This window comes from Rhinatrema bivittatum, chromosome 3 (assembly GCF_901001135.1).
Source record: "Rhinatrema bivittatum chromosome 3, aRhiBiv1.1, whole genome shotgun sequence".
In the NCBI taxonomy this organism is placed as follows: Eukaryota; Metazoa; Chordata; class Amphibia; order Gymnophiona; family Rhinatrematidae; genus Rhinatrema; species Rhinatrema bivittatum.
Window position 1 is genome coordinate 530,486,724 of NC_042617.1, and position 26,086 is coordinate 530,512,809.

Below are 26,086 nucleotides of genomic sequence, written 5' to 3' on the forward strand. Positions count from 1 at the left end.
CGTAGTAGCTACACTCCTGTGATGGCGTAAGACATCTACCAATCTCACATGTGTTAGAGTATGGAAGGTTTTTAAGACTTGGTGTCTGGACCGAGAGGACACGCCTATCCGGGCCTCTGTGTGGGATATTCTGTGTTTTCTTCAATCCGGTCTTTCCAAGGGCTTGTCATGCAGTTCCCTCCGAGTGCAGGTGGCGGCGCTTAGTAGTTTGAGTGGCACCATCCAAGGCGCAGCATATCCGGATGTGATTCGTTCCCTAAGGGGAGTGAAGCACTTGCATCCTCCACTAAGGCATCCTTATCCTTCGTGGAGTCTGAATTTAGTTCTCACAGCTCTTTGCTTGGCGCCCTTTGAGCCTTTGAAGAGGTAGACTCTGAAGGATCTTACCTTGAAGGTAATTTTTCTGGTGGCCGTTACATCGGCTCATAGAGTATCTGAACTCGAGGCGCTTTCCTGTAGGGAACCTTTCTTGCGGATTTCGGATTCCGGAGTTTCTTTACGGATGGTTCCTTCTTTCCTGCCGAAAGTGGTTTTCTCTTTTCATGTCAACCAATTATTGGAGCTGCCGGCCTTCACGGAGTTAGATCGCTCAGATCCCTTGCGAAAGCTGGACGTTCGCAGAGCATTGCTGCGTTGTCTGGAGGTTACAAATGGAGGTCCGTCACACAAATGTTTTGTGTGACGGACCATATTTTTGTGCTGTGGAGTGGTCCTAAACGAAGACAGAGGGCTTCCAAAGCTTCTATCGATCATTAGCTGAAGGAAGCTGTTTGCTCGGCCTATCTCCTTCATGGAAGATCCCTTCCTATGGGTCTGCATGCCCACTCTACTCATTCGCAAGGCATTACAGACTGGATGTCCAAGCACCAGGTTCAGGAGGATTTGGAGAGGGAGTGCTGCGAGCAGGCATCTCCGGATCCCAACCCAGGTAAGGGAGTTCTGGTACATCCCAGGAGTCTGGACTGATCCGGGTACGTACAGGGAAAGGAAAATTAGTTTCTTACTTGATAATTTTCATTCCTGTAGTATCACGGATCAGTCCAGAGTCCCGCCCATCAGACATGGAAGGAAGGAGAATCTGCTCAGTTCTTATGTAATTCATTTTCAGATCTGCAGAAATTAGGATTGACAGTCCTCAAGTGGTTCTCAAGGTTCAGGTCCCAGGAGGATTAAGTGGACTGTTTTTTTTTTTCTTTTCTTGTATATAGTTATGGTGGCTTTGGGAGATCCATTCTGCTTTGCCATTGAGTAATACTGCCGGACTGTAGGTGGCACCATCCTATATAAGGTAGAGTTTTGTTTTGAAAACTGCTCTGTTTCCGTCTGCTAGAGGGGGGGCAAAACCCAGGAGTCTGTATTGATCCGTGGTACTACAGGAACGAAAATTATCGGGTAAGAAACTAATTTTCCTTTACGTCTGCTCCAGCCTCACTCCTCCCTTCCTCTTCCCTCTTTTGGGAGAGGGTGGAGATGTAGAGTAGGGATGAATCAAGAAAACCCTCTGAACCCTGCTCCAGCCCTTCCCTTCTGTCTGCAGTAACCAGCAGCTCCATGAGGTTAGGAGAGGGAGGGCAGCTGGAGCAAAATGGCTCCTTCCTGCTTCAGTCCCTCCCCTCATGTCTTCTACAGTGCTACTCAGTTACCATGAGGCCAGGAAGGCAAGAGCCACAGGTTGGCCACACCTGTCAGAGCTTTTGCTCTGAGTAGATGGGAAATCCTAAGCAGGGAAGTCCCTCAGTTTTTTTGTTTTTGAGCAAGCCCCATCACGGACATGAACACATTCTCTCCAGGAAATTTTTTCCCTACTAATCTTATGTTGTTAACTTTTTGTTAGATTATTCTATTGCCTTGCTGCTTCTGCTGCCCCCCCCCCCCCCCAAAGCAATAAAAATAAATAGAAAATATCTTCCAGAATGTCAGGTTCCAAAAATCCCAGTGAGTGGTTTCAAAGACTATATTCAGTAGCAAGATGTCCATTACCGACAGACATGATATGAGTCTGCTGCTGCTTGGGACCCAGATAGATTGCTGTCATTGTGGCCGGATGCCTTCCAGTCACATAAATCCAGGGCCTAGAAAATTGAGGAACTGCATAAGACCCTGAGGAGCTGCAGTCTATCCTCTTCCCAGAGTGGAATCTCTTCATGTTCCTCATGGGTAGAGTTAAAATGGAACTCCTCTAAGAGGTTCTCCCTATCAACTGAACAGGCCGGGTCCTCTGAGTCAAGCAAACCAAAAACTAAGAAAAAGAAATGTTCTGTGGAGCTAGTGGTGCATCTCACGCCAAAAAGGCATCTATCTGTGCCAGCGATGCAGTTGATGCGCCATCCTCTGAGCCCAGTGCTATTGACATACACGACTTCATTGAAGCATAAAGCCCCAGAGTATGCAGTGCATTGAGCCTCTCCAATAATGCTTTGAGAGATGGAGCAAGCAGCTCCATGGTTGACACACCAGGCAGGGGTGCTCCCTAATCAACTGTTTTCCACTTTACTAATATGAAGAGGTGGAAGTGTAGGGCAAAAGATGATGTAATGCACTTACTCCCACCAGTCACCAGGGCAATGACACCATCCAAATTGCTGGAACAGGACCTTCACCTAGAGACACCAGATCCCATTTGTTCCTCGATCCTCTTAATTTTGAACCGGTCTCTAATACAGATCTTTCAGAATCCAGAGGGAGGTGCAAGGGGACGCCATCCTGGGATCAGAAGAAGATGCTTCACCTCCCAACACCTGGCCAAAGAACACATCAGCCTTTGGACCAAGTGGCATAATTATCTTAACTTCTTTGGAGTCCAAAAATAAGGAGGGTACTCTCCAACCTCTCCTTTCTAAGTTATCAGATTTTTTCCTGTATGGAGTCCCTATTTCCCCAAAAAGAGTGAATACCCTATCAGATCCCCCATGAGATGCTTTTAGTCTGACACTCACTTGCAACAGAGTCCAGCCAGTCTGAGGAGTTTAACCAGGAGTACTCCCCTCTGAGGCAACCAAGGTCCCCTCCTCAGTCGCCAAATTCATTATTGGGGTTCTGAATTGGTTTTCCTGTCCCCTTTTGGATCTAAAGAAAGTCTGATAGGATACCCTCCAGTCTCCTAGTTGAGCCTCTGGAACCCTTGTCTTTAAATTCTAGAAACCCCCATTGAAACCAGCTTCCATTCCAATTCATGATATTCTACAGGAGTTACAAATAACTTTGGAGAAACCAGTTTCCTGCACCCCAGTAGCACAAAAATTTAATTTAAAGTACAGAGTACAAAAATCACCAGGGTTCGAAGTGGTACAACTACCTCATCAATCAGTAGTAGTATAGTTGGCTTTTAAAAGAGCAAAGATAATGTTCTAACACGCCACTGGGGAAGAATCACAAAATAAACAAAAGTGAACATATTACTCCTGTGCTAGTAGCATTACATTGGCTGCCAATTGATGCAAGAGTCAAATATAAAACACTATTTGATTCATAAAGCAATTTATGTTGAATAAATTGACTGGCTGAATGCAATGTTGCGGATATACCCCCCCCCCCCCCCAAACGTAATTTATGTTCTGCTAATAAAGGATTTCTTGTTGTTCCTTCCATGGCAAGTGTCTAACTACTGTTAGAGCTGTCTCGTTGGCGGGCCCAAAACTGTGGAACCCCTATGCCACCTGAATTGAGGCTACAAAGAGAGATGAAACTGTTTAGAAAGGCACTAAAAACATGGCTTTTTAATTAAGCATTTGATATAGAATTGAGCAAATGATTTTATCTTTATTTTAATTATTTTTAATTTCATTTTAATTCATTTATTTAAGTGATTTTATTTATGAACTAATTAATGTTTATTTCAGTTTTATTTTAAGACCAAATTGTATTTAAATTTGTGGAATCTGATTTAAGTATCAAGTCTGTTCTTTTTTAAATTTTTACAATATAAACCATTGTGAAGGTTGAAAAACTATACATCTGTATATAAATCTAAATAAAATAAATAAAACTGGACAATTTTGATGAGTGTATTCCAGAGTTCCATGCTCAGTGCACAGATATCTGTTCACTAATTCTACATAGCTTAGTATTTGCATAATTGCATGCAAAGCCGAAGCCTTTTCTTCCATCAGGCAATACAACCTTGGCAGATCTGCAACCATTTCTAGATTACAAGAATGCAAATACCATATTATTCAACTGATTTACAAACAGGCCGATACAGTAAGGAGCAGTAGGAAGAGCTGCGTTAGTGCCGGGCGCATCCGCGGTTGCCGCACGCACAGTCCGGCTCACCTACCGATCGATACTGTATTTAAATTGCTTGCAAATGCAAGCCGCGTCCAAGAAGCGTCCATGAAGCGTTAGGCCCGCACAACCCATTTTACTGTATAGAGTGCTATACAGTATCCTGGGTGCGCTGGCTAACGCTTCACGGACACGCTGGTATCTGTCATTTCAAATGACATTTGAAATGACAGGTACCAGGAAGTGGACGGTTCTCCTACGCTCGGGATTGCCAGTCCTCTCTCCCCTCCTCCCGAAGCAAGGCGCGTAAAGCAGCCTTGCTTCGGGAGGAGGGGAGAGAGGACTGGCAGTGTAAAGCAACGACTTACTTTTTTTGCAGCCCTCCTCCTGAGACGGACATCGGCGGAGACGGATCGCGGCTCCCCTGCCTCCCGGAGGCGAAGATGGATGCCTGCACGGGCGAAAGCGGCCCCTGTGTGTGCAATTGGGCCGCTCAAGGCGTGACATCACACGCTTTCGCCCGTGCAGACATCCATCTTCGCCTCTGGGAGGCAGGGGAGCCGCGATCCGTCTCCGCCGATGTCAGTCTCAGGAGGAGGGCTGCAAAAAAAGTAAGTCGTTGCTTTACACTGCCAGTCCTCTCTCCCCTCCTCCCGAAGCAAGGCTGCTTTACGCGCCTTGCTTCGGGAGGAGGGGAGAGAGGACTGGCAATCCCGAGTGTAGGAGAACCGTCCACTTCGTCACTACTTTTTTTTTTTTTTTGGCTTTTTCAATTTTTTTTAGATTTTTTCCACTTTCGTTGCTTCGGGAGGAGGGGGGAGAGGACTGGGGCTGCCCCGGAGACCAGCACCCATTGACGCGGCCAGGGCAGGTGAGCAGGGGCTTGGGGGTAAGTTTGCTGCCTACCCGTACCCCTGCCTCTAACGCAGGGGTAAGGGTAGGCGGTAAGTTAGCAGGTTAAACGCGCGGCAAAACTGCAGGGTAAAAAAGCGATAGTCGGGGCGTGAGTTACTGAATGGGAGGGAATAGCTAATTCGATCGTTTACATCTAATAAACATGCCGCGGGCGGAAGGGGTTACCCGGTGATTTAAAGAGGCGGTAAGAATCGGTTAAAGGGGATTTGTGTATCGCAGGAAGGGCTAACGCGGCCTGAAAGTGAGTAGAAAGCGGGTTAGGAGCGGGGTAACCGCGGCCGCACTGTACTGTATTGACCTGAAAGTGTTTGACACAATCGCCTGCTTGAATGGCTTGGTTTACAGGCCAGCAACTTGTAGGCAAACCACTGAAATTGTAATGTGACATGTTAAGCTGGCTTTAAATCACTTAGGTGAAAATGCACAACTTTTTCAAAAAGCCTTCTATTCTTTAAAATTGCTACTGTACCTAGTAGTGTCATTCTACTGATGTGAAAACTTTGTACATTTTATCTATGTTTAAGACCTTTAATTTAGTTGGAGTGGTATTTTACCCCTAAAATTGTATCATTTCTTTTTAGCCTCTTCCTCTGCTCGCATTCTTCGACATTCTGGACTCTTGGCAATTTCTCAGCAAGCCTGGAATAAAGTATTGCACTATGCCACGGAAGGATACGGGTTAGTGCTGCTGCTGTTCATTGGGGAAGTATATGGAATGTAGCTTTTTTTTTTTTTTTTTTTTTTTTTATGAATATAACTTTTCCTTATTTGTCACTTCATAAAGCCATTCCTTTTATTTATTCTCATTTGGCATTAAAGATTCATTTGTACTTTCACTCAGAATTGTGTGCACTCCCCCACCCATAAATCACTATACTATAGATTTCTAATGTAGCCATGTGAAAGTTACAGGTCCATTCAGATATACTTCTAGTGCCGCTTTTCATTGACCAGTAGCTGTCATTGCAGTGTTTAGTCACAGAATGATGGAAAGTTAATCTGTGGAGCAGTTGGGAATCAAAACTATTTCTCTAGCTTGGCAGTCTAGGATGCCAGTTACTGACTTTTTAAACTGGCAGGCCATTGCCCCTTCACCACTACTTTTTATAATATGTATTATCTCCCAGCTGGCGAAAGTCATATGTGTGTGCTAAGTGCAAAGAGCTCTAATCCCTCAGAGAACAAGTCCAATCTTTGGAGGCTAAAGCGGCAGATCTGGAGGAGCTAAGAGGTATATAGAGGAAGACCTTCAGGGACATAGTAGAGAAGTCTCACCTCCAGTCTGGTAGCTCCTATGCTGCTTTGGAGGAAAAAGGTCACCTGGAAAGAGCATCAGCTTGATGAGGCAGGAAGCAGTTCTGTAGCTAGGACCTGCCCTTATGACGATGTAGTATCCTCTCACACCGAGGATCGGTCTCTAGGGGCACATGCCCAAGAGGGAAGGGTTAGGATGGCTGTTAAAGTTGGTGATTCTGTTATTAGGAAGGTTGATAGCTGGGTGGCTGTTGGACATGAGGATCGCATGGTAACTTGCCTGCCTGATGCCAAGGTGGCAGACCTCATGCATCATACAGATAGGATTTTAAATAGTGCTGGGGAGGAGCCAGCTGTCTTGGTACATGTGAGTACTAATGACATAGGAAAGTGCAGACGGGAAGTTCTGGAAGCCAAATTTAGGGTTTTAGGTAGCAAGCTGAAATCTAGACCCTCCAGGGTAGCATTCTCAGAAATGCTCTCCATTCCACGTGCAGGACCCCAAAGGCAGGTAGAGCTCCAAAGTATCAGTTCGTGGATGAGATGATGGTGCAAGGAAGGGGGTTTTAGATTTGTTAGGAGCTGAGCTTCATTTTGGGGAGTGGGGGGGACGACCTTTACTGAAAGGATGGGCTCCACCTTAACCAGAGTGGAACCAGGCTGCTGGCACTAATCTTTAAAAAGGAGAGAGTGCAGTTTTTAAACTAGATGATGGGGAAAGCCAATAGTCGCTCAGAAGCGTATGGTTCAGAATGATGCATCTTTGAAGGATATTAAGAAAAGAGGGAAAATAAGGTATCCCAGTATAGGTTTCAATAAATGCCAAAGGGGACCAGATGTGTTTAAGTAAAGTGCAAAAAGATTCCAAATTCCCCCTGTCAAATGTTGAGCAGGTTTTTAATACAAACAAGAAACATATTTTGAATTCTCTATATACAAATGCTAGAAGTCTAAAAAAAATAAGATGGGAGAGTTAAGAGTGTACAGCACTGGATGAAGAGGTAGATATAATTGGCATCTCAGAGACCTGGTGAAAGGAAGTAACCAATGGGACACTGTGAAACCAGGGTACAAATATTGAAATGATAGGATGGATCAAATTGGGGGAGGCATGGCACTATGTTAAAAAGAGCATTGAGCCAAACAGGATAAACATTCTGTAGGAAACGAGCAATATTGAATCTTTATGGATAGAAATTCCAGGTGAAAAAGGGAATAAAATAGTAATGGGTAATAGATGGTACAAAACCTGCAGTTCTGCAGTCTGGGAACGATTTTTGATTTCAGAACCTTCCTCCCAGGGGGTTTATGGGTCCTAGTGAATCCTTCCCTGTCTCTGGTCGAGGTGGACAAGCTTGGGGGTTGGTGACCCTTAAGTACGCTCGCTCCTTTACTTCCGTGGGGTGTTAAATCTGGTGGTCCAGATCCCTCTCCTTCATGAGGCCGCTAAGGCAACTGCAGGCTCAGGGAAGTTTTTTAGGCAGCTTATTCTTTTGTCAGCTCTGTGTTCCAGCCCAGTCAGGAAGCTCAGTGCAATCACGGCTTAATCAGTAGACGTGTTTGGGCGATGAGGGTTCGTCTGGCCGTGTGAGCACTAAAAGGCAAAGGCTGGTTCCTGCTCCAATTCCCCTTGAGCATTGGGGTTCGCATTGGGTTGAGGATCCTTTCCTTTTCGGCAGGAATGGCAGCCATTCTGAATTCACTTTTGGCCGTTCCTGCACCAAGGGGGAGGGGGATTTTCCTTTGTGACTGTCCACACTGTGTTCATGTTCTGGAGAGGATCAAGGGGCTTGGATGGGGGAGAGATTCCCATCATGCTGATTCCTGGGGCTTCTCAATCTTTGGCTGGGGCCTCAAGCAGCAAGCGACTACATCCAATTTGAGATCCTGGAACCGGCCTTCCATCGGTCTAACTAAGGGCTCCAAACCTGATCAGTCCTTTGTCTAGCATTTGTTGGGTCCTTCTTCAGCTTTAGGATGCGTGGGAGATGAGTCTGAAGACTTGGATAATACATCAGAGGGGACAGGGTTAACTCCTGGGCATGAACTGTCTATTGATCTGGGTGCCGAAGTCATCAATCAGGTAGATGATCTGGAGGAAATTCTGGTTTCTGAAAGTGGTGACCCTAAGGTGGTCTTTCTTTTTTTGGAAGGAGAAGTTAGGGCCTTTGATTTCTCAGGTTCTTCAGGAGCTTGGGGTCCAGGTTCCTCAGGATTCAGATTTGGAAGGGGCTGATGCGGTCCTGGATAGGCCGAGGGTTCCAGCAAGAGCCATCCTATAGCACAAGTCCATGAAAAAACTGGTAGAGCGGGAGTTGGGGGACTCCCGACACAGACTTGAGGGTGCAGAGGGCTATGGTGACGCTCTATCCATTACCTGAACAGACGGAGAATTTGTCCCTTCCTAAGGTCGATGCTGCAGTTTTGGCAGTTACTAAAAAGATGACTATTCTATTGTGGAGTCCGCAGCATTGAAGGACATTCAGGATCAGAAATTGGAGGTACATCTGAAGAGGATTTTTGAAGTGTTGGCCCTGAGCTTACAGGCTGCTATTTGTACTAGTTTTATTTATTTATTTATTTAAAACTTTTATATACCGACGTTCAAATGGATATCACATCGGTTTACATTATAACAGGGGTAACAATTATCATCAGTAGGAGGAAGATAATAGTTACATCTAACAAGGTAAATTCATAAGGAACGGGATGTCGAAGAAGAGAAGCAGAGTTTAGTGAAGGATAGAGTTAACGTTAAGAGAGAAAGAAAGAAAGAAAGCAACTATATTACAGTACTATATTACATAGTTTTATGCAACGGGCTTGTTTACGCTGGGTTCAGCAGCTGCAGGACAATCAGCTGAAGTTTGGCGAGGCGAGCAAAATTGAGCATATAGAGACAGTGGTTGCTTGGGGGCGGATGCTCTGTATGACTTAGTAAGGACCTCCTCTTGAATTATAGTGTCAGCAGTATCAGGAGGTCGGATGTGTCATCCAAGTCTTGGTTGAGGTCTCTGCCTTTTCAAAAGGTCTCTGCCTTTGGTGAGGACCTGGAGCAATTGATGAAGAATTTGGGTGAGAATAAGGTGCACAGATTGCTAAAGGATAAGCCTAAGGGCAAGAGATTTTTTCAGGCTCTGTCCCACTTTCATGATAGGTCTCATCTGGCGAGGGGAGTACCAGGTCTGCAGAAGCAATTCTCTCCCATGGTCCAGTCCTGATGTTAGTCCTTTCCAGGGATGTTAGCCCTTCCAGGGCTCCGCAAGTGGTAGTGCAGCTGGAGCTAAGTCCTCTCAATGAGGCTGGGCTGGTCCACGCCATTGTTCCTGTCATAGGAGGTCACTTGGAGTGGTTTTATGGGGAGCAGACCAAAATTACTCAGGATCAGTGGGTCCTCAGTGTAGTAAGATGGCTATGCTTTAGAATTTGCTCGAGCCATCCAAGATTTGTTTCTGGTTTCCCCTTGCGGGTCCTTAGGCAAGCAACTTGTGGTTCGAGAAATACAGGACCGGTTGCAGAGGCTAGGGGCAGTAATTACGGTTCCCCGCAGGGAGTGAGGCACGGGAAGTGTTCCATTTACTTCCCGAAGAAGGAAGGCACTTTTCGGCCAATTCTGGACTTAAAAAGGGTAAATGCAGCACTCAAGGTACTGCATTTCCTTATGGAGACCCTGAGGTCTATTATAGTTCGCAAAGGTGAGTTTTTGGCTTCTTTAGATCTGTCAAGTGTATCTGCACATATCCTTCCATCCAGACCATTAACAGTTTGTGTGTTCATGGTTCTGGGTCAACATTTTCAAATTCAGCTCAAAAGTAGTGGATAGGGAACAAGACAGAATGGTAGGTGAGAGAATAGGGACAGTGGACTTGGGGTTAGTGGTTTGTAGCAAGGAATAAGATTGGGGAGGATTAACATCAGGCCGTTTAGTCATAGAGAATAAACAGAGGGAAAAATCTACTGACTTAAGATAGTGCTGTGATGTGCACCTCTTGGCCAGCTGGTGGCAATCCAAGGGAGTTGGAATGTTCTCTAAGAAGTATGCAGATGGGCTGCAACCTGGCCCAGCTGCCTGAGGAGCTTGGGATAGGAGCAGTTCAGGCCCAAGGTGGGTTATGGTGAATAAACACCTTTTCTACTCTACCACAGCTTTTGTGCCTGTAGATGATACAAATGTTTTTTGAGACACCTCTGCATTATTTGGAACCTTCCATTGGTGTGTCCTGTTCTCCATTTGTCTGGTGACTTCTGGAGTTGACCATCAAGGCAGCTGGGAGAATTATAAAGTTCCCTGTACGTACCAGGATCAGTCCAGACGGTGGGTTATGTTCCCCGTCCAGCAGATGGAGTCAGAATAAAAACTTGAGGGGGGCACTATATAAGCCCCTCCCCTTTCCTCAATCTTCAGTATTCTTCTGACTCCAGCAGATGTGAGCAGGGGACTCTGCGATCCCCAGTGCAGGAGATTAGGTTTTCTAGTTTTCTGTTTTCTTTTGCTTTTTTCTCAAAGGGATCAAGTAAATAAGTAAAAGGTATAATTTTGAAACAATTTAGTTTTCTGAGGAGACTCAGGTTTCTGCCTTTTGAGTCATGAGGTGCTTGATGCCAGGTCTGTACCTCGTTTCTTTCATTCCCCCCCCCCCTCCGTTTTTTTCAGGGCACCCTTCTTTGGGTATTGGGGGGGAGTGTTGGGGAATTTTCTTGTGTTTAAAAAAAAAAAAAAAAAAAGAAATTTTTTCCTCAGGCTTTCTTGTTGTACTCTCTGTATTCGGGCCGGACCCGGGGTGCATACTAGTGGTGCTAATCACTCCCCCTCCCTCCCCCGTTATTTTAAATTAGTTTCAGTCGCTACCGACCCATGGTTCGTGAATCCTTCTCCCGGGACCGTCGGACGCCGGGAGGTTTAGTCCTTCGGCGCTCTCTCTGGGTCGGTGGGGGAGGGGTGGTCTGTGTGCCCGCGGCGTTTCTGCAGTGCGAATCGCACGCTCTTTTTCCTGTCAGTCCTTTCAAAAAAAAAAAAAAAAAAGCCGAACAGACCATGCCACGCTCCTCTGAGTGTTCTGCCTGCGGCAGGCAGGCTGGTTGGCTCTCACGGGAGGGCCTCTGTGACTCCTGCATTTTTGAGGGTGAAGTCACTGAAGGACAGGAGGACGAGTCTGCGGGTCCTCGCTGTGAGGACCGCATGTCTCAAAAGCGGCAGGCCCCGTTCCCTCTGAGCACGGGAACGGTGGCCATTTTGTTTTCGGAAGGGGAGGAAGATACTGAAGGCCCAACTCCGGTGTTGCCCTCTGGCTCTGCGCCACTTCCTGGCCCAGAACCTGGTGGTCGTGGAGGGGAGCACCAGGATAGTTTTCCTCAGGGACCTCTGGAGTTTTCGCCCGAGTTCGTGCTTCTTATGCACCGGGCTTTCTTACAGTGCAAGTCTCAGCCCTTGGAGACTCCTGGGGAACTCCCTCCTCCCAAACGGGCGCGTCTGGGATCGTCCCTGGAGGGGTCTTCTTCCCAGGATAGGGCGTTACCTCACGCAGGAGACCCAGGACCCTCCCGGGACCCGCTCCCAGATGCAGAGGATGACCCCACGTTCACTTCTCAAGTGGAAGGGGATGACCCAAGGGTCCTACGAATTTTTCAGTATGATGAGCTGGATGATCTGATTCCTCATATTCTCCAGGAAATGGATATTGATGCTCCCCCAGAACCGGTAGCAGCCTCTTGTCAGGGCAGAAAGGGGGACCCTTTGCTGGCAGGCCTTCGTCCTCTGTCGAAGGCGTTTCCAACTCATCCCACCTTTTTGCAACTGATCTCTAGAGAATGGGATTCACCGGAGGCCTCTCTCAAGGTCAGTAGAGCAATGAACAAACTTTATCCTCTGCCAGAAGATTTTTTGGAGCTCCTGAAAGTTCCTGCTGTGGATTCCGCAGTTTCGGCCGTAACTAAGAGCACTACCATCCCGGTCACGGGCGGTACAGCGCTCAAGGATCTCCAGGACAGGAAGTTGGAGGTTTATCTCAAAAGAACCTTTGAGGTTTCAGCATTGGGCCTCCGAGCGACCATCTGCAGTTCTCTTGCACAAAGAGCGGGACTCCGATGGGTTCAACAATTGCTCACCTCCCAGGTTCTTCCGGATGCTGAAGCTTAGCAGGCGGATCGTTTAGAATCCGTGCTCGCCTATGGAGCAGATGCCTTCTATGACCTCCTTCGGGTCCAGGCCCGATCGATGGTCACTGCGGTCTCGGCCCGTCGGCTTCTGTGGTTGCGAAACTGGTCAGCGGATGCCTCTTCCAAAACACGCTTAGGCTCGCTTCCTTTTAAAGGTAAGTTTCTCTTTGGAGAGGACTTGGACCAGATCATCAAGTCCCTCAACAAGAATGTGATTTACAAGCTTCCGGAGGACAGGCCGCGGACATCTAGGTCCTTCAGCTCCACCAGGTATCGCTCTCGTACTCAATGACGATACCGTCCTCCCAGACAGCAGCAACAGCAGCATCAACAGACTCGGACTTCTCCTTTTCGTTCGCAGACCTGGAACCGGTCCTTTCGGGGCCGCAGGCCCGGCAAGGGAGGACAGCCCCAAAGTTCTTCCTCAAAACCCCAATGATGCCAGGCTGACCTGCGATCCAATTCCCAGACTGGGGGGTCGCATTGCCTGCTTCTACGGGGAATGGGCCCGAATCACAACGGATCAGTGGGTCCTGGATATCTTAAGACACGGCTACGTCTTGGATTTTGTCCGCCCGCCCAGAGACAGGTTTCTTTTCTCCCCCTGCGGCTCTTTTCTCAAGAGACAAGCAGTCCGGCAAACTCTCGACAGTCTTCTCTCTTTGGGGGCAATTACCCCAGTATCTGTCAACCAGTACCTCCGGGTCCCATGTTTCCGCATGGAAACTCTACGCTCAGTGCTGGCGGTGGTCCACCCAGGGGAATTCCTCGCATCCTTGGATATTACGGAAGCTTACCTGCATATCCCGATTCACAGGGCGCACCACCGCTATCTTCGTTTCAAAATTCTAGGACAGCATTTTCAGTTTCAAGCACTCCCGTTCGGTTTGGCGACAGCTCCATGGGTTTTTACAAAGATTATGGTGGTTGTGGCCGCATTCCTGCGCCGAGATGGGGTTCTGGTGCACCCTTACCTGGACGACTGGCTTATCCAGGCAAAATCTCGCACCGAGGGGGTCCAAGCGGTCAGCAAGGTGGTGCGATTACTTCGGTCCCTAGGGTGGATCATCAACTTTCCAAAGAGCAGTCTCTCTCCATCCCAGTCGTTGAATTTTCTGGGTGCGCGCTTCGATACCAATCTGGGACAGGTGTTTCTAAGCGAGGACCGGGCACATGCCTTGCGCGAACAGATCCTCCAGTTCCAATCTCTTCAGGCACCCACAGCATGGAACTACCTACAGGTACTGGGGTCCATGGCCTCCACCATAGACCTAGTCCCGTGGGCGTTTGCGCATCTGCGTCCTCTTCAGTGGGCCTTGTTATCCCGTTGGAAGCTAGTGTCGCGGGAATTTCAGGAGGTTCTCCCAATACCAACTGTTGCAAGGCTCAGTCTCCGCTGGTGGCTGGTTCCTCGCCACCTAGCACGAGGGGTCTCCCTGGAGGTCCCAGACTGGGTGGTCGTCACCACGGACGCAAGTCTGACCGGCTGGGGAGCGGTCTGCGGGGTGGATTCCATTCAGGGCACTTGGACAGCGGAACAGTCCTGGTGGCCCATCAACCGTCTGGAAACGAGACGGTTGATGGGCCGGGCGGTCAGGGTCCTATCAGACAACGCGACCACGGTATCGTACATCAACCGTCAGGGGGGCACAAGGAGCCATCACGTCTCGCTGGAGGCGGACAGACTGATGCAGTGGGCGGAGGTCAACTTGAGGAGTCTGGCAGCCTCTCACATTGGGGGCGGGACAATATACAGGCGGACTTCTTAAGCCGACAGCGCTTAGATCCCGGAGAATGGGAGCCTTCCGAGGAAGCGATGAGTCTAATAACCTCCCGCTGGGGGACTCCTCACATGGACCTCATGGCCACGGCCGCAAACACAAAGGCCCCTCGATTCTTCAGCCAACGAAGAGAATACGGGGCGGAAGGAGTCTATGCCCTGGTTCTACCGTGGCCTCGGAAGATCTTACTGTATGTCTTCCCTCCGTGGCCCCTGGTGGGGAAGGTTCTCCGTTGCATGGAGAGCAATCCGGGTCCAGTCATTCTAGTGGCACCGGAATGGCCCCGACAGCCCTGGTTTGTGGACCTTCTTCATCTAGCGGCGGAGGGACCCCTGCGGCTCAATCATCTCTTCCACCTACTGCGACAGGGTCCTATATTTTTCGAGCAGGCAGATCGCTTCTGTCTTGCGGCTTGGCTTTTGAGAGGCGCAAGTTGAGACGCCGTGGATACTCCGAGGGAGTGATTTCCACTCTCCTAAGGGCGTGTCTCCTAAGTGCGTGTCTGGAAAGTCTTTGAGGTATGGTGCCAGGAGCGTTCTATTCGTCCGGTCTCTGCTTCGGTGACGCTAGTCCTTTCCTTCTTGCAGGCCGGTCTGGATTTGGGGTTAGCCTATAATTCACTTAGGGTACAAGTTGCGGCGTTAGGGGCTTTCCTGCACAATGGGCAGGACTCAAGGCTGTCGGCTCACCCAGATATTGTACATTTTCTGCAAGGTGCTAGACACCTGAAGCCACCCTTGAGGCCGCCTTGTCCGTTTTGGAATCTTAACTTAGTACTTCGCATACTGAGGGGGCCGCCTTTCGAGCCTCTTAGGTTGGCTTCTATCGAGGATCTCACCCTCAAGACAATATTTCTGGTGGCTATCTGTTCGGCCTGTCGTATTTCGGAGCTTCAGGCGTTGTCTTGTCGGGAGCCATATCTTCGCTTTACTGACGAAGGAGTCTCTTTACGCACGGTCCCGTCGTTCTTACCAAAGGTAGTCTCAGCTTTCCATATTAACCAATCTGTCGATTTGCCTTCCTTCGCTTCGACGGAACCCAGGAAATTCCGCAAGCTTGATGTCAGAAGGTGTCTCCTTCAATATCTATCGGTCACTAACGAGTTTCATCTCTCGGACCACTTATTCGTACTCTGGTCGGGTCCTCGGAAGGGTCATCTGGCCTCCAAAGCAACTGTTGCCCGTTGGCTCAAAGGGGCGATCTCAGCCGCATATCTTGGGGCTGGGAAAATCCCTCCAATTTCTGTTCGGGCACATTCACTTCGGTCCCAGGCGACTTCCTGGGCGGAAAGTTCTTCGGTATCTCCCCAGGAGATCTGCAGGGCAGCCACGTGGACGTCTCTCCACACCTTCGCGCGCCACTATCGTTTAGATGTCCGGGCACCAGGTTTGGATTCTTTTGGGGATAGAGTCCTTTGAGCGGGGCTGTCTGTGGCCCACCCATAGTAAGGGAAGCTTTGGTACATCCCACCGTCTGGACTGATCCTGGTACGTACAGGGAAAAGAAAATTATTCCTCCCCTGCTAATTTTCGTTCCTGTAGTACCATGGATCAGTCCAGACGCCCTCCCCGTATTTTACGGGGTTTTTCTCTTCTCAGTTGGGATTGTTGACTCCGCTCGAAGGTCAGTCTTTCTGTTATTTCTCTCTGCTTCTTGGGATTTTTTTCCAGTGTTAGTTATGGTTCACGTTCTGTTGGCAGGTTCCCTCTGGGGTAATGTTTAGTCAAATTTCACTTTTTTGGCCTTGTTTTCGGGCTTCTCTTTACTTGATCCCTCTATCTCCTCTCTTGTTGGCTTTGCTAATCTAGTTTACTGAAGATTGAGGAAAGGGGATGGGCTTATATAGTGCCCCCGTCTCAAGTTTTTATTCTGACTCCATCTGCTGGACGGGGAACATAACCCACCATCTGGACTGATCCATGGTACTACAGGAACGAAAATTAGCAGGTGAGGAATAATTTTCTTATAGGCTGCAATCTCCCACTAGCATATCCTGCTCTGATGTACACAAGACAATTTTGATAGCTTTCTAGAATCAACTTGAGGAATTGCTGGATATGTTTAATTGCAGGCAGTAAGCTTCCCTGAACAATAGGTTCTGAACATTTCTAAATACAGATAAAAGTTTAAAGTCTGTAATGTGTTGGGTCCATTTCAACTACTGTTCTGTCTTTTCAGGAGTTTTGATTCTGCGTTATGGATAGCTAAGAGATTGGCACTAGAAGATATTAATAATTTTCTTTTTATAATTTCTCTTTATAAACTTTTTCCTTGTTTTCCAGTTGGTTAGAGGTAAATGTTCCCATTTACTATTCCCAAATGGTGCATGTATTATGAACATATGGGTAATTTCCTTGCTTTCTTTTTCCTTGTTTTCCAGTTGGTTAGAGATAAATGTTCCCATTTACTATTCCCAAATGGTGCGTGTATTGGGACCAAGCCTGGAATTTGCCTGGTCAAAGACACAGGAGGCAACTGCATATCTCTCACATCTGTGTTCCTCCCAGATTGCATGGGTCAGGGACAACCTGCCATGGTTTATTGAATGGGTAAGAAAGACCAGAAGTGTCTGTTCTCAGTTGCAATGTAATTCATTTTAACTAGTGTTCTTGCTTACAATAGAGGTTTGGTTCAAGTATTAGGTAGGTACCAAATACATTCTATATTTATTTCTGTGATATAGTAATCCAGACTTTTCTTCTAACTATGGGAAGATGTGTATGCACAGATAGATTGCTAGAGCAATATACTACTCAAAAAAAATTGAGTAATAGAGGGGGCAATTTTCTAACAGCTCACCTCTATGCATATTCTGCACCTTCCATAAATATAATTAAAAAGTATACACATTGTAAAACAGCATTTCCTAGCGTGTAGCCAGATGGACTCAGAACAGGTGGGTATAGTGTGCTCGTGCTAGCAGTTGGAGACGGATCTGACGTCAGCACGGGTACATATACCCCCACAGGAAGTGAGGCAATTCAGTAATTTCCGTCTCCAAAGCAGTTTGGAGAGCCTGCAAGCTCGCTGAGTGTGTTTTCCAATACTACTTTCTACTTTCTACATTCTAACTTACTAAAATTCTGCAGACGACGAGCCCCGCACTCCTGCGGTGATACCCTCGGGTCCCTCCCCCAGTTGAGTTTCCCGGGGTGATTTCTGTGATCCCTCTGAGGTCTAGGCCTCGGTCCCGGCGTGGACTTAGCCCCGAGCGAGACGAGTTCGGCGGCTGAGAGGCAGCGGGTGCATTTCCTCAAGCGCGGCGGTGAAGGTATTTCCCCTCTGCCCCCGCAGCCGGAGACCGCTCGGGTTTTAGCCGGGAAGCGCCATGGATCAGGTAAGGCGTACATCTCTTATTTTTTGGGTCTCCGAGGTACGAGGATCGGCGGCGTTGCCCGCATGCGGCTCGCCGTGGAGGTCACCATCTTGTCGGCCTCGTTCAGGTATTGAGCGCCCATGATGGGCGCCTATTGATGAGCGTATATTGCTGACCGCATATTATTGAGCGCCTACTGTATATTATTGAGTATATTGCTGACCGCATATTATAGAGCGCACATTGTATATTATTGAGCGTATATTGCTGTCCGCATATTCTTGAGCGCATATTGTATATCATTAAGCGTATATTGCTGACCGCATATTATTGAGCGCACATTGTATATTATTAAGCGTATATTGCTGACCGCATATTATTGAGCACATATTGAGCGCCGGCGTCCTGCATTCGCCAGCCGCGATGGAACATTTAAACGCCCCGGTGTCTCCCGTGGCGGCACCTCCTGATTCCGGTGTGAAAGCTCTTGGCCTCTGCTCAGCATGCCAGCTTAGAGCCACGCAGAGCGAGGAGCCAGACTCCCTTTGTGCCCAATGTGAGGAGGCCGTGGGAGCCTCTGGCCAGGACCAGTCTCAACCGAGGTTTGTTGACAGTTCCCCAGGGGCCACCCCGGACTTAGCAGGCAGTCTCGAACAACCAGGGATCCCGGGGGACCTGGTACCCAGACGACTAGAGACCGCTTCCATTTCCTGGGTGGATTTGTTTAAAGGGATCCATGCCTTTGTACAAATGCAGTCAGCTTCCTGGCCAGGCCCTGCTGCTGCTCCAGCTGACCCTGCCCCTGGGCCTTCTCGCCCTTATCGTGGGAACCCGCCTCCGGGCAGCCCGGCTCATGCGGACCCTGATGTTTCAGAGGACGAGTCCGAACCCCCCCGAGGAGGGGGAACTTCCCTCGGGGATTGAGCCATATCGTACTATGCGGCGGTTCTTTCCCAAGGAAGATCTCTCCGACCTGGTTTCTCAGTGCCTGACAGTTGGCTATTCCTTGCCCCAGCACTATGGAGGCAGCCACACAGAACCCCGTGCTGGAAGGGCTTCAGCCTACAGCCCGCCATTTTCCCTTCCTGCAGGCAGCACAACAACTGATAGATTTGGAGTGGAATGCGCCAGAGGCCTCATTCAAAGGGGGTTGGGCCCTGACGGGCATGTACCCCCTGGACCTGGCAATAAAGGAGATGCTGGCGTGCCCCCAGGTGGACGCCTTAGTTAGCGCTGTGGTCAAGTGCACTACTATTCCAGTTGAGGGGGGGGTGGCCCTCAAGGAGCCTCATGACCGGCGACTGGACGCCATCCTGAAACAGACCTTTGAGGTGGCAGCTCTGTCTTTGCGGATCGCAACCTGCTGCACAGTGGTGACGCATTCCAGTTTGTCACAGGTCAGGAACAATGCTCCGGCAGCGGACATGGAGTCAGCTCTCTCGTTCCTCACGGATGCCGCATCCGACTTAGTCCGTACAACAGACAAAGGGGTCTCATCCTCAGTAGCAGCCAGGAGGCAGCTCTGGATACGGAACTGGTCAGCCGATGCTCCTTCTAAGACACGCCTCACCAGAATGCCCTTTAAGGGCTCTCTCCTGTTCGGCAGCGACCTTGATAAACGGGCCAGCACAGGGGGCGCCTCTCCAGTACCTCGACTGCCGGAAGACAGGTTCAAAAGGAACCAAGCGTGCCTTTCCGAGGCCATCCAGAGGCAGAAGCTCCCAACGCTTCATTCCCTATAGGACTCGCTACCAGGCACCTCGTCCTCAGGCCAGGAACCAGCCCTTTCGGACCAAGCAGCACAAGAAGGGAGCCGGCTCGGGTTCAGGTCCCGGCCGCGCCTCCCAATGAAAATCAGCCGATCCATCCGGGGGACGGAGCCATAGGGGGCAGGTTAACCCTCTTTTACCCCAGATGGGTCGATTACGTCGGACCAGTGGGTCCTCGCCATCATCCAAGAGGGCTATTATCTGGACTTCCATCACATCCCTCCGGACAGGTTTGTGCAATCCCCGTGTCCAATCCACAAGAAGGCAGCATTGGAAGCTACCCTGGCGAGGCTCCTGTCCTTGAAAGCCATAGTCCCAGTACCTGCATGGGAAATGGATTCTGGACACTATTCCATTTATTTCATGGTACCCAAGAAAGAGGGCACTTTCCAGCCTGTATTGGACCTCAAGTCAGTCAACCGATACTTAAGGGTCCCGAGGTTTCGCATGGAAACTTTGCGCTCAGTGAAGACCGCAGTATAGCCAGGGGAGTTCCTCATGGCCTTAGACTTATCAGAAGCCTACCTGCATATCCCGATCCATCAGGATCATCAGCGCTACCTACGCTTCAAGGTTCTGGGACGACACTTCCAATTCCGGGATTTGCCCTTCGGGTTAGCCACGGCGCCGCGGACCTTCACCAAGGTGATCGTAGTGGTAGCAGTGGCGCTCCGACGGGAAGGAATCCTTGTCCATCCCTATCTAGACGATTGGCTGATCACGGCGAAATCACGAGAGGAGAGCCATCGGGCAACCAACCGAGCGATCGCTCTTCTGGAAAGCCTGGGATGGGTAGTCAACCTAAGCAAGAGTTGCCTACAGCCTTCCCAATCACTGGAATACCTGGGAGTCCAGTTCGACACCCAGGCAGACAAAGTCAGTCTCACCACCAAGAGAAGGTTAAAATTCCAGACGTGTCTACGGTCCTTGATGGGAGCCAGTCGGCCCATAGCTTGGGATTATCTGCAGGTTCTCGGTCTCATGGCATCCACCCTGGAAGTGGTACCCTGGGCAAGGGCCCATATGAGACCTCTACAATGCTCCCTACTCTCTCGATGGAGCCCCCGCTTCCGGAATTACTCCGTGCATCTACCTCTACCAGCCAGAGTGCGGACCCAGCTACGGTGGTGGTTGCAGTCCAACCACACGAGCAGGGGGTCGAAGATGTCCTCCCCCACATGGATTCTGCTCACCACAGATGCCAGCCTGAGCGGATGGGGAGCACACTGCGAAGAACTCACCGCCCAAGGGCGGTGGAACAGGGAAGAGTCAGGGTGGAACATCAACCGTCTAGAAGCAAGGGCAGTCCGGTTAGCCTGCCTGCACTTTGCTCACAGACTGCGGAACAGGGCAGTCAGAGTGATGTCAGACAACGCCACCACGGTGGCATACATCAACCGTCAGGGCGGAACCAGAAGCCAACCGGTGTCCCTAGAGATAGCCCCGCTGATGGCTTGGGCGGAGGTGAATCTCCAGGACATCTCCGCCGTCCACATTGCCGGAAGGGACAACACCACGGCAGACTTCCTCAGCAGGGAAAGCCTAAAGCCGGGAGAATGGCAGCTGTCACCCACAGCCTTCCAGATGATTGTGGATCAGTGGGGGACTCTGACATGGACCTACTAGTGGACAAGTCTAATGCTCAAGTACCCAGATACGTCAGCCGCAAGCGAGATCCGTTCTCTCACGGGATCGATGCCCTGGTTCAGCCATGGCCTCCAGGGACTCTGCTATACGCCTTTCCTCCGTGGGCCCTGCTGGGCGCCCTTATCCACAAGATTCAGAATCACAAGGGCCTAGTTCTTCTGGTGGCACCAGACTGGCCAAGAAGACCCTGGTACGCGGACATGAGAAGACTACTGGCAGGGAAGCCCCTTCCCCTGCCTCCTCTCCGGGACCTGCTATGTCAGGGTCCCATCTTCCATGAGGATCCGGCTCAATTCTCTCTTACGGTCTGGCCATTGAGAGGGCTAGGCTGAAGAAAAGAGGTTACTCAGAGCCGGTGATAGATACACTCCTCCGAGCTCGCAAGTTTTCCACATCCCTCACCTACGTAAGGATCTGGAGAGTATTTGAAGCCTGGTGTGACACTCACGGCACCAATCCACATGCGGCCACAATCCCTAATGTTTTGGATTTCCTGCAGGATGGGCTTCAGAAGGGTCTCTCCCTCAGTGCCATCAAGGTCCAAGTGGCTGCGCTGTCTTGCTAGGGTCCCCGGAGGGATGGCAAGACTATTGCCATGCACCCAGATGTTTCCCACTTCCTGAAAGGAGTCAAGCACATTCGTCCGCCACTGAAGTGGCCAGTGCCTCTGTGGAACCTCAACATAGTTTTGGATTTCCTCGCGGGATCCACCTTCAGACCCCTTCGGGGCCTGTCTCTCCATTCTCTAACTTTGAAGATGGTGTTCTTGCTGGCTGTGTGTTCAGCACGCCGCATTTCGGAACTGCAAGTACTATCCTGCCGTGATCCCTTTCTTAGAATCACTCCAGAGGCTATCCATCTTCGCACGGTTCCATCCTTCTTGCCCAAGGTAGTCTCACAATTTCACCTCAACCAAACCATATCCCTGCCAACCACGGCGGGTTTGAAGAAATCAGAAGAAGGGCGTTTGCTACGCCATCTCGACATCGGCAGATTGCTGCCCAGATATCTGGAAAGGACAGAAGCAGTACGAAAGACGGACCATCTGTTCGTCCTTCACAGCGGGAAGAAACAAGGAGAAGCGGCCTCTCGGTCCACCATTGCCCGCTGGATTAAAGAAGTTATCAGAGCAGCCTACGTAGAGGCCGGGAATTTACCACCTCTACAAGTCAAGGCTCATTCTACCAGAGCCCAAGCAGCGTCTTGGGCAGAATCTAGGATGCTGTCACCCGCAGAAATATGTAAGGCAGTGACATGGTCCTCCCTCCATACCTTCTCCAGGTTTTATTGGCTGGATGTCCAGGCCAGGGAGTACACAGCATTTGCGAGGGCGGTCCTAAGGCAGCCTCCTGCCCGCTTCGGGAGTAGCTTTTGTACATCCCACTTGTTCTGAGTCCATCTGGCTACACTCTAGGAAATGTTGAGATTACTTACCTGATAATCTCCTTTTCCTTAGTGTAGACAGATGGACTCAGCATCCCGCCCGGCTGCTGGTATACAGGGGTTTCACCGATTCAAGGTAAGCCTTATCACTTCTTACATGAGTGCGTCCACTCTACCAGATGTCGACGTCTTCCGGTTGGGAACGCTGGCAGTCTCCAGCTACTATCAATCGGTCAGGGGAATCCTGTTTCACTAATTAATTGATCGGTCAGTACACATATATCCATAACAGCTTTTGCAAGGAAGATTACTGAGTGGCTTCACTTCCTGTGGGGGTATATGTACCCGTGCTGACGTCAGATCCGTCTCAAACTGCTAGCACGAGCACACTATACCCACTTGTTCTGAGTCCATCTGTCTACACTAAGGAAAAGGAGATTATCAGGTAAGTAATCTCAACATTCTTTGTAGACTGCAGGACAATTGAGGCATACAATCCCATCCTCCTACCTGTAGAGTTGAAGCTTAACTTCTAGGTCTTTCTGAGGTCTGAGAGAGCACATCCAGACATCACCCACTTGTGTGACTAAATTGTCGTTTTCTATGGAGAACATATCCATAGACAAGAAGTAAGCATCTTTACTTTCCTGTATCATAAGTTTTTAAATCTATTCAAGTCCTCTCCCCTTGCATATTCACATGTTACGTGGTAGTATCTTATATCAGTTAGGAGTCTGGAACCTTCTGATATATTTATTAATGAAAAAGATCTTCATTCAAAAATTGGAAAAAGGATCCAACAGAAGAAAATAAGATAAAGCATAAACGTTGGCAAGTTAAATGTAAGACATTGATAAGACAGGCTAAGAGAGAATTTGAAAAGTTGGGTGTAGAGGCAAAAACTCACAGTAAAAACTTTTTAAAATATATCCGAAGCAGAAAGCCTGTGAGGGAATCAGTTGGACTGTTAGATGATCGAGGGGTTAAAGGGGCACTTAGAGAAGATAAGGCCATCGCGGAAAAATTAAATGATTTCTGTGCTTCAGTGTTTACTGAAGAGGATGTTGGGGAGGTACCCGTAATGGAGAAGGTTTGCATGGGTAATGATTCAGATGGACTGAATCAAATCACGGTGAACCTAGAAGATGTGGTAGGCCTGATTGACAAACTGAAGAGTAGTAAATCACCTGGACCGAATGGTTAATACACCCCAGAGTTCTGAAGGAACTAAAAAATGAAATTTCAGACCTATTAGTAAAAATTTGTAACCTATCATTAAAATCATCCATTGTACCTGAAGACTGGAGGATAGCAAATGTAACCCCAATATTTAAAAAGGGCTCCAGGGGCGATCCGGGAAACTACAGACCGGTTAGCCTGACTTCAATGCCAGGAAGAATAGTGGAAAGTGTTCTAAACATCAAAATCACAGAACATATAGAAAGACATGGTTTAATGGAACAAAGTCAGCATGGCTTTACCCAGGGCAAGTCTTGCCTCACAAATCTGCTTCACTTTTTTGAAGGAGTTAATAAACATGTGGATAAAGGTGAACCGGTAGATATAGTATACTTGGATTTTCAGAAGGCATTTGACAAAGTTCCTCATGAGAGGCTTCTAGGAAAAGTAAAAAGTCATGGGATAGGTGGCGATGTCCTTTCGTGGATTGCAAACTGGCTAAAAGACAGGAAACAGAGATTAGGATTAAATGGGCAATTTTCTCAGTGGAAGGGAGTGGACAGTGGAGTGCCTCAGGGATCTGTATTGGGACCCTTACTTTTCAATATATTTATAAATGATCTGGAAAGAAATACGAGTGAGATAATCAAATTTGCAGATGACACAATTGTTCAAAGTAGTTAAATCACAAGCAGATTGTGATAAATTGCAGGAAGACCTTGTGAGACTGGAAAATTGGGCATCCAGATGGCAGATGAAATTTAATGTGGATAAGTGCAAGGTGATGCATATAGGGAAAAATAACCCATGCTATAATTACACAATGTTGGGTTCCATATTAGGTGCCTCAACCCAAGAAAGAGATCTAGGTGTCATAGTGGATAACACATTGAAATCGTCGGTACAGTGTGCTGCGGCAGTCAAAAAAGCAAACAGAATGTTGGGAATTATTAGAAAGGGAATGGTGAATAAAACGGAAAATGTCATAATGCCTCTGTATCGCTCCATGGTGAGACCACACCTTGAATACTGTGTACAATTCTGGTCGCCGCATCTCAAAAAAGATACAATTGCGATGGAGAAGGTACAGAGAAGGGCTACCAAAATAAGGGGAATGGAACAACTCCCCTATGAGGAAAGACTAAAGAGGTTAGGACTTTTCAGCTTGGAGAAGAGACGACTGAAGGGGGATATGATAGAGGTGTTTAAAATCATGAGAGGTCTAGAACGGGTAGATGTGAATCTGTTATTTACTCTTTCGGATAGTAGAAAGACTAGGGGGCACGCCATGAAGTTAGCATGGGGCACATTTAAAACTAATCGGAGAAAGTTCTTTTTTACTCAACGCACAATTAAACTCCGGAATTTGTTGCCAGAGGATGTAGTTAGTGCAGTTAATATAGCTGTGTTTAAAAAAGGATTGGATAAGTTCTTGGAGGAGAAGTCCATTACCTGCTATTAAGTTCACTTAGAGAATAACCACTGCCATTAGCAATGGTTACATGGAATAGACTTAGTTTTTGGGTACTTGCCAGGTTCTTATGGCCTGGATTGGCCACTGTTGGAAACAGGATGCTGGGCTTGATGGACCCTTGGTCTGACCCAGTATGGCATTTTCTTATGTTCTTATGTTCATTGATAAGAAAGGCTAAGAGAAAATTTGAAAAAAGTTTGCCATAGAGGCAAAAACTCACAATAAAAGCTTTGTAAAATATGTCCAAAGCAGAAAGCCTGCAAGAGATGAACAAGGGGTTAAAGGAGAAGATAAGGCCATCGCGGAAAGATTAAACTATTTCTTTGCTTCAGTGTTTACTGAAGAGGATATTGGAGAGATACTCGTTCTGGAGAAAGTTTTCATGGGTGATGATTCAGATCAACTGAACCAAATCACAGTGTACTTGGAAGATGTGGTAGGCCTGATTGACAAACTGAAGAGTAGCAAATCAACTGGACCAGATGGTATAGACCCCGGGGTTCTGAAAGAACTAAAAAAAAATGAAATTTCAGACCTATTAATAAAAATTTGTAACCTATCATTAAAATCATCCCAATGTACCTGAAAATTGGAAGATGGCCAATGTAACTTCTTTATTTAAAAAGGGATCCAGGTGACTCATTTAGACAGGGGTCACATGAGTGAGGTATGGGAAGGGGGGAACGGGGGAGGTGGTGGGAGGGACCGAGGTAAAAGGGTTGCGGGACAGGGACTGGGAAAGGAATGGGGGTTGCAAAATGGGGATAGGGACTGGGGGGGACAGGGTAGGGGTGGGTGGGCGGTAGGGATGGGGACGGGTACACTTTTCTGGTTGTTCCAGGCTGCACGTGTGGTAGGTGGTCCGAGGATGGGGGGGGGTCCTTGCTGGGACAGCCGCCCCCCCTTCTATTATGGTTCGGTGTTAGTGAGTCACACATTTATCTAGTTATAAATGGCTAGTCGGGGTAACGTCTTGCTATCCTGGAAT

General features: G+C 48.5%; 1 protein-coding gene across 4 annotated transcripts in view; it reads left to right on the forward strand.

The window, feature by feature from the left end:
- Positions 1-26,086, forward strand: part of TMEM214 (transmembrane protein 214) — a 239,828-nt gene that overhangs the window by 185,465 nt on the left and 28,277 nt on the right. For all 4 annotated transcript variants that reach the window (XM_029596290.1, XM_029596291.1, XM_029596293.1 and 1 more), the window contains 2 exons: positions 5,721-5,817; positions 16,711-16,879. In XM_029596290.1, the coding sequence (XP_029452150.1) occupies positions 5,721-5,817; positions 16,711-16,879 (266 nt within the window). The remainder of the gene's footprint in view (positions 1-5,720; positions 5,818-16,710; positions 16,880-26,086) is intronic.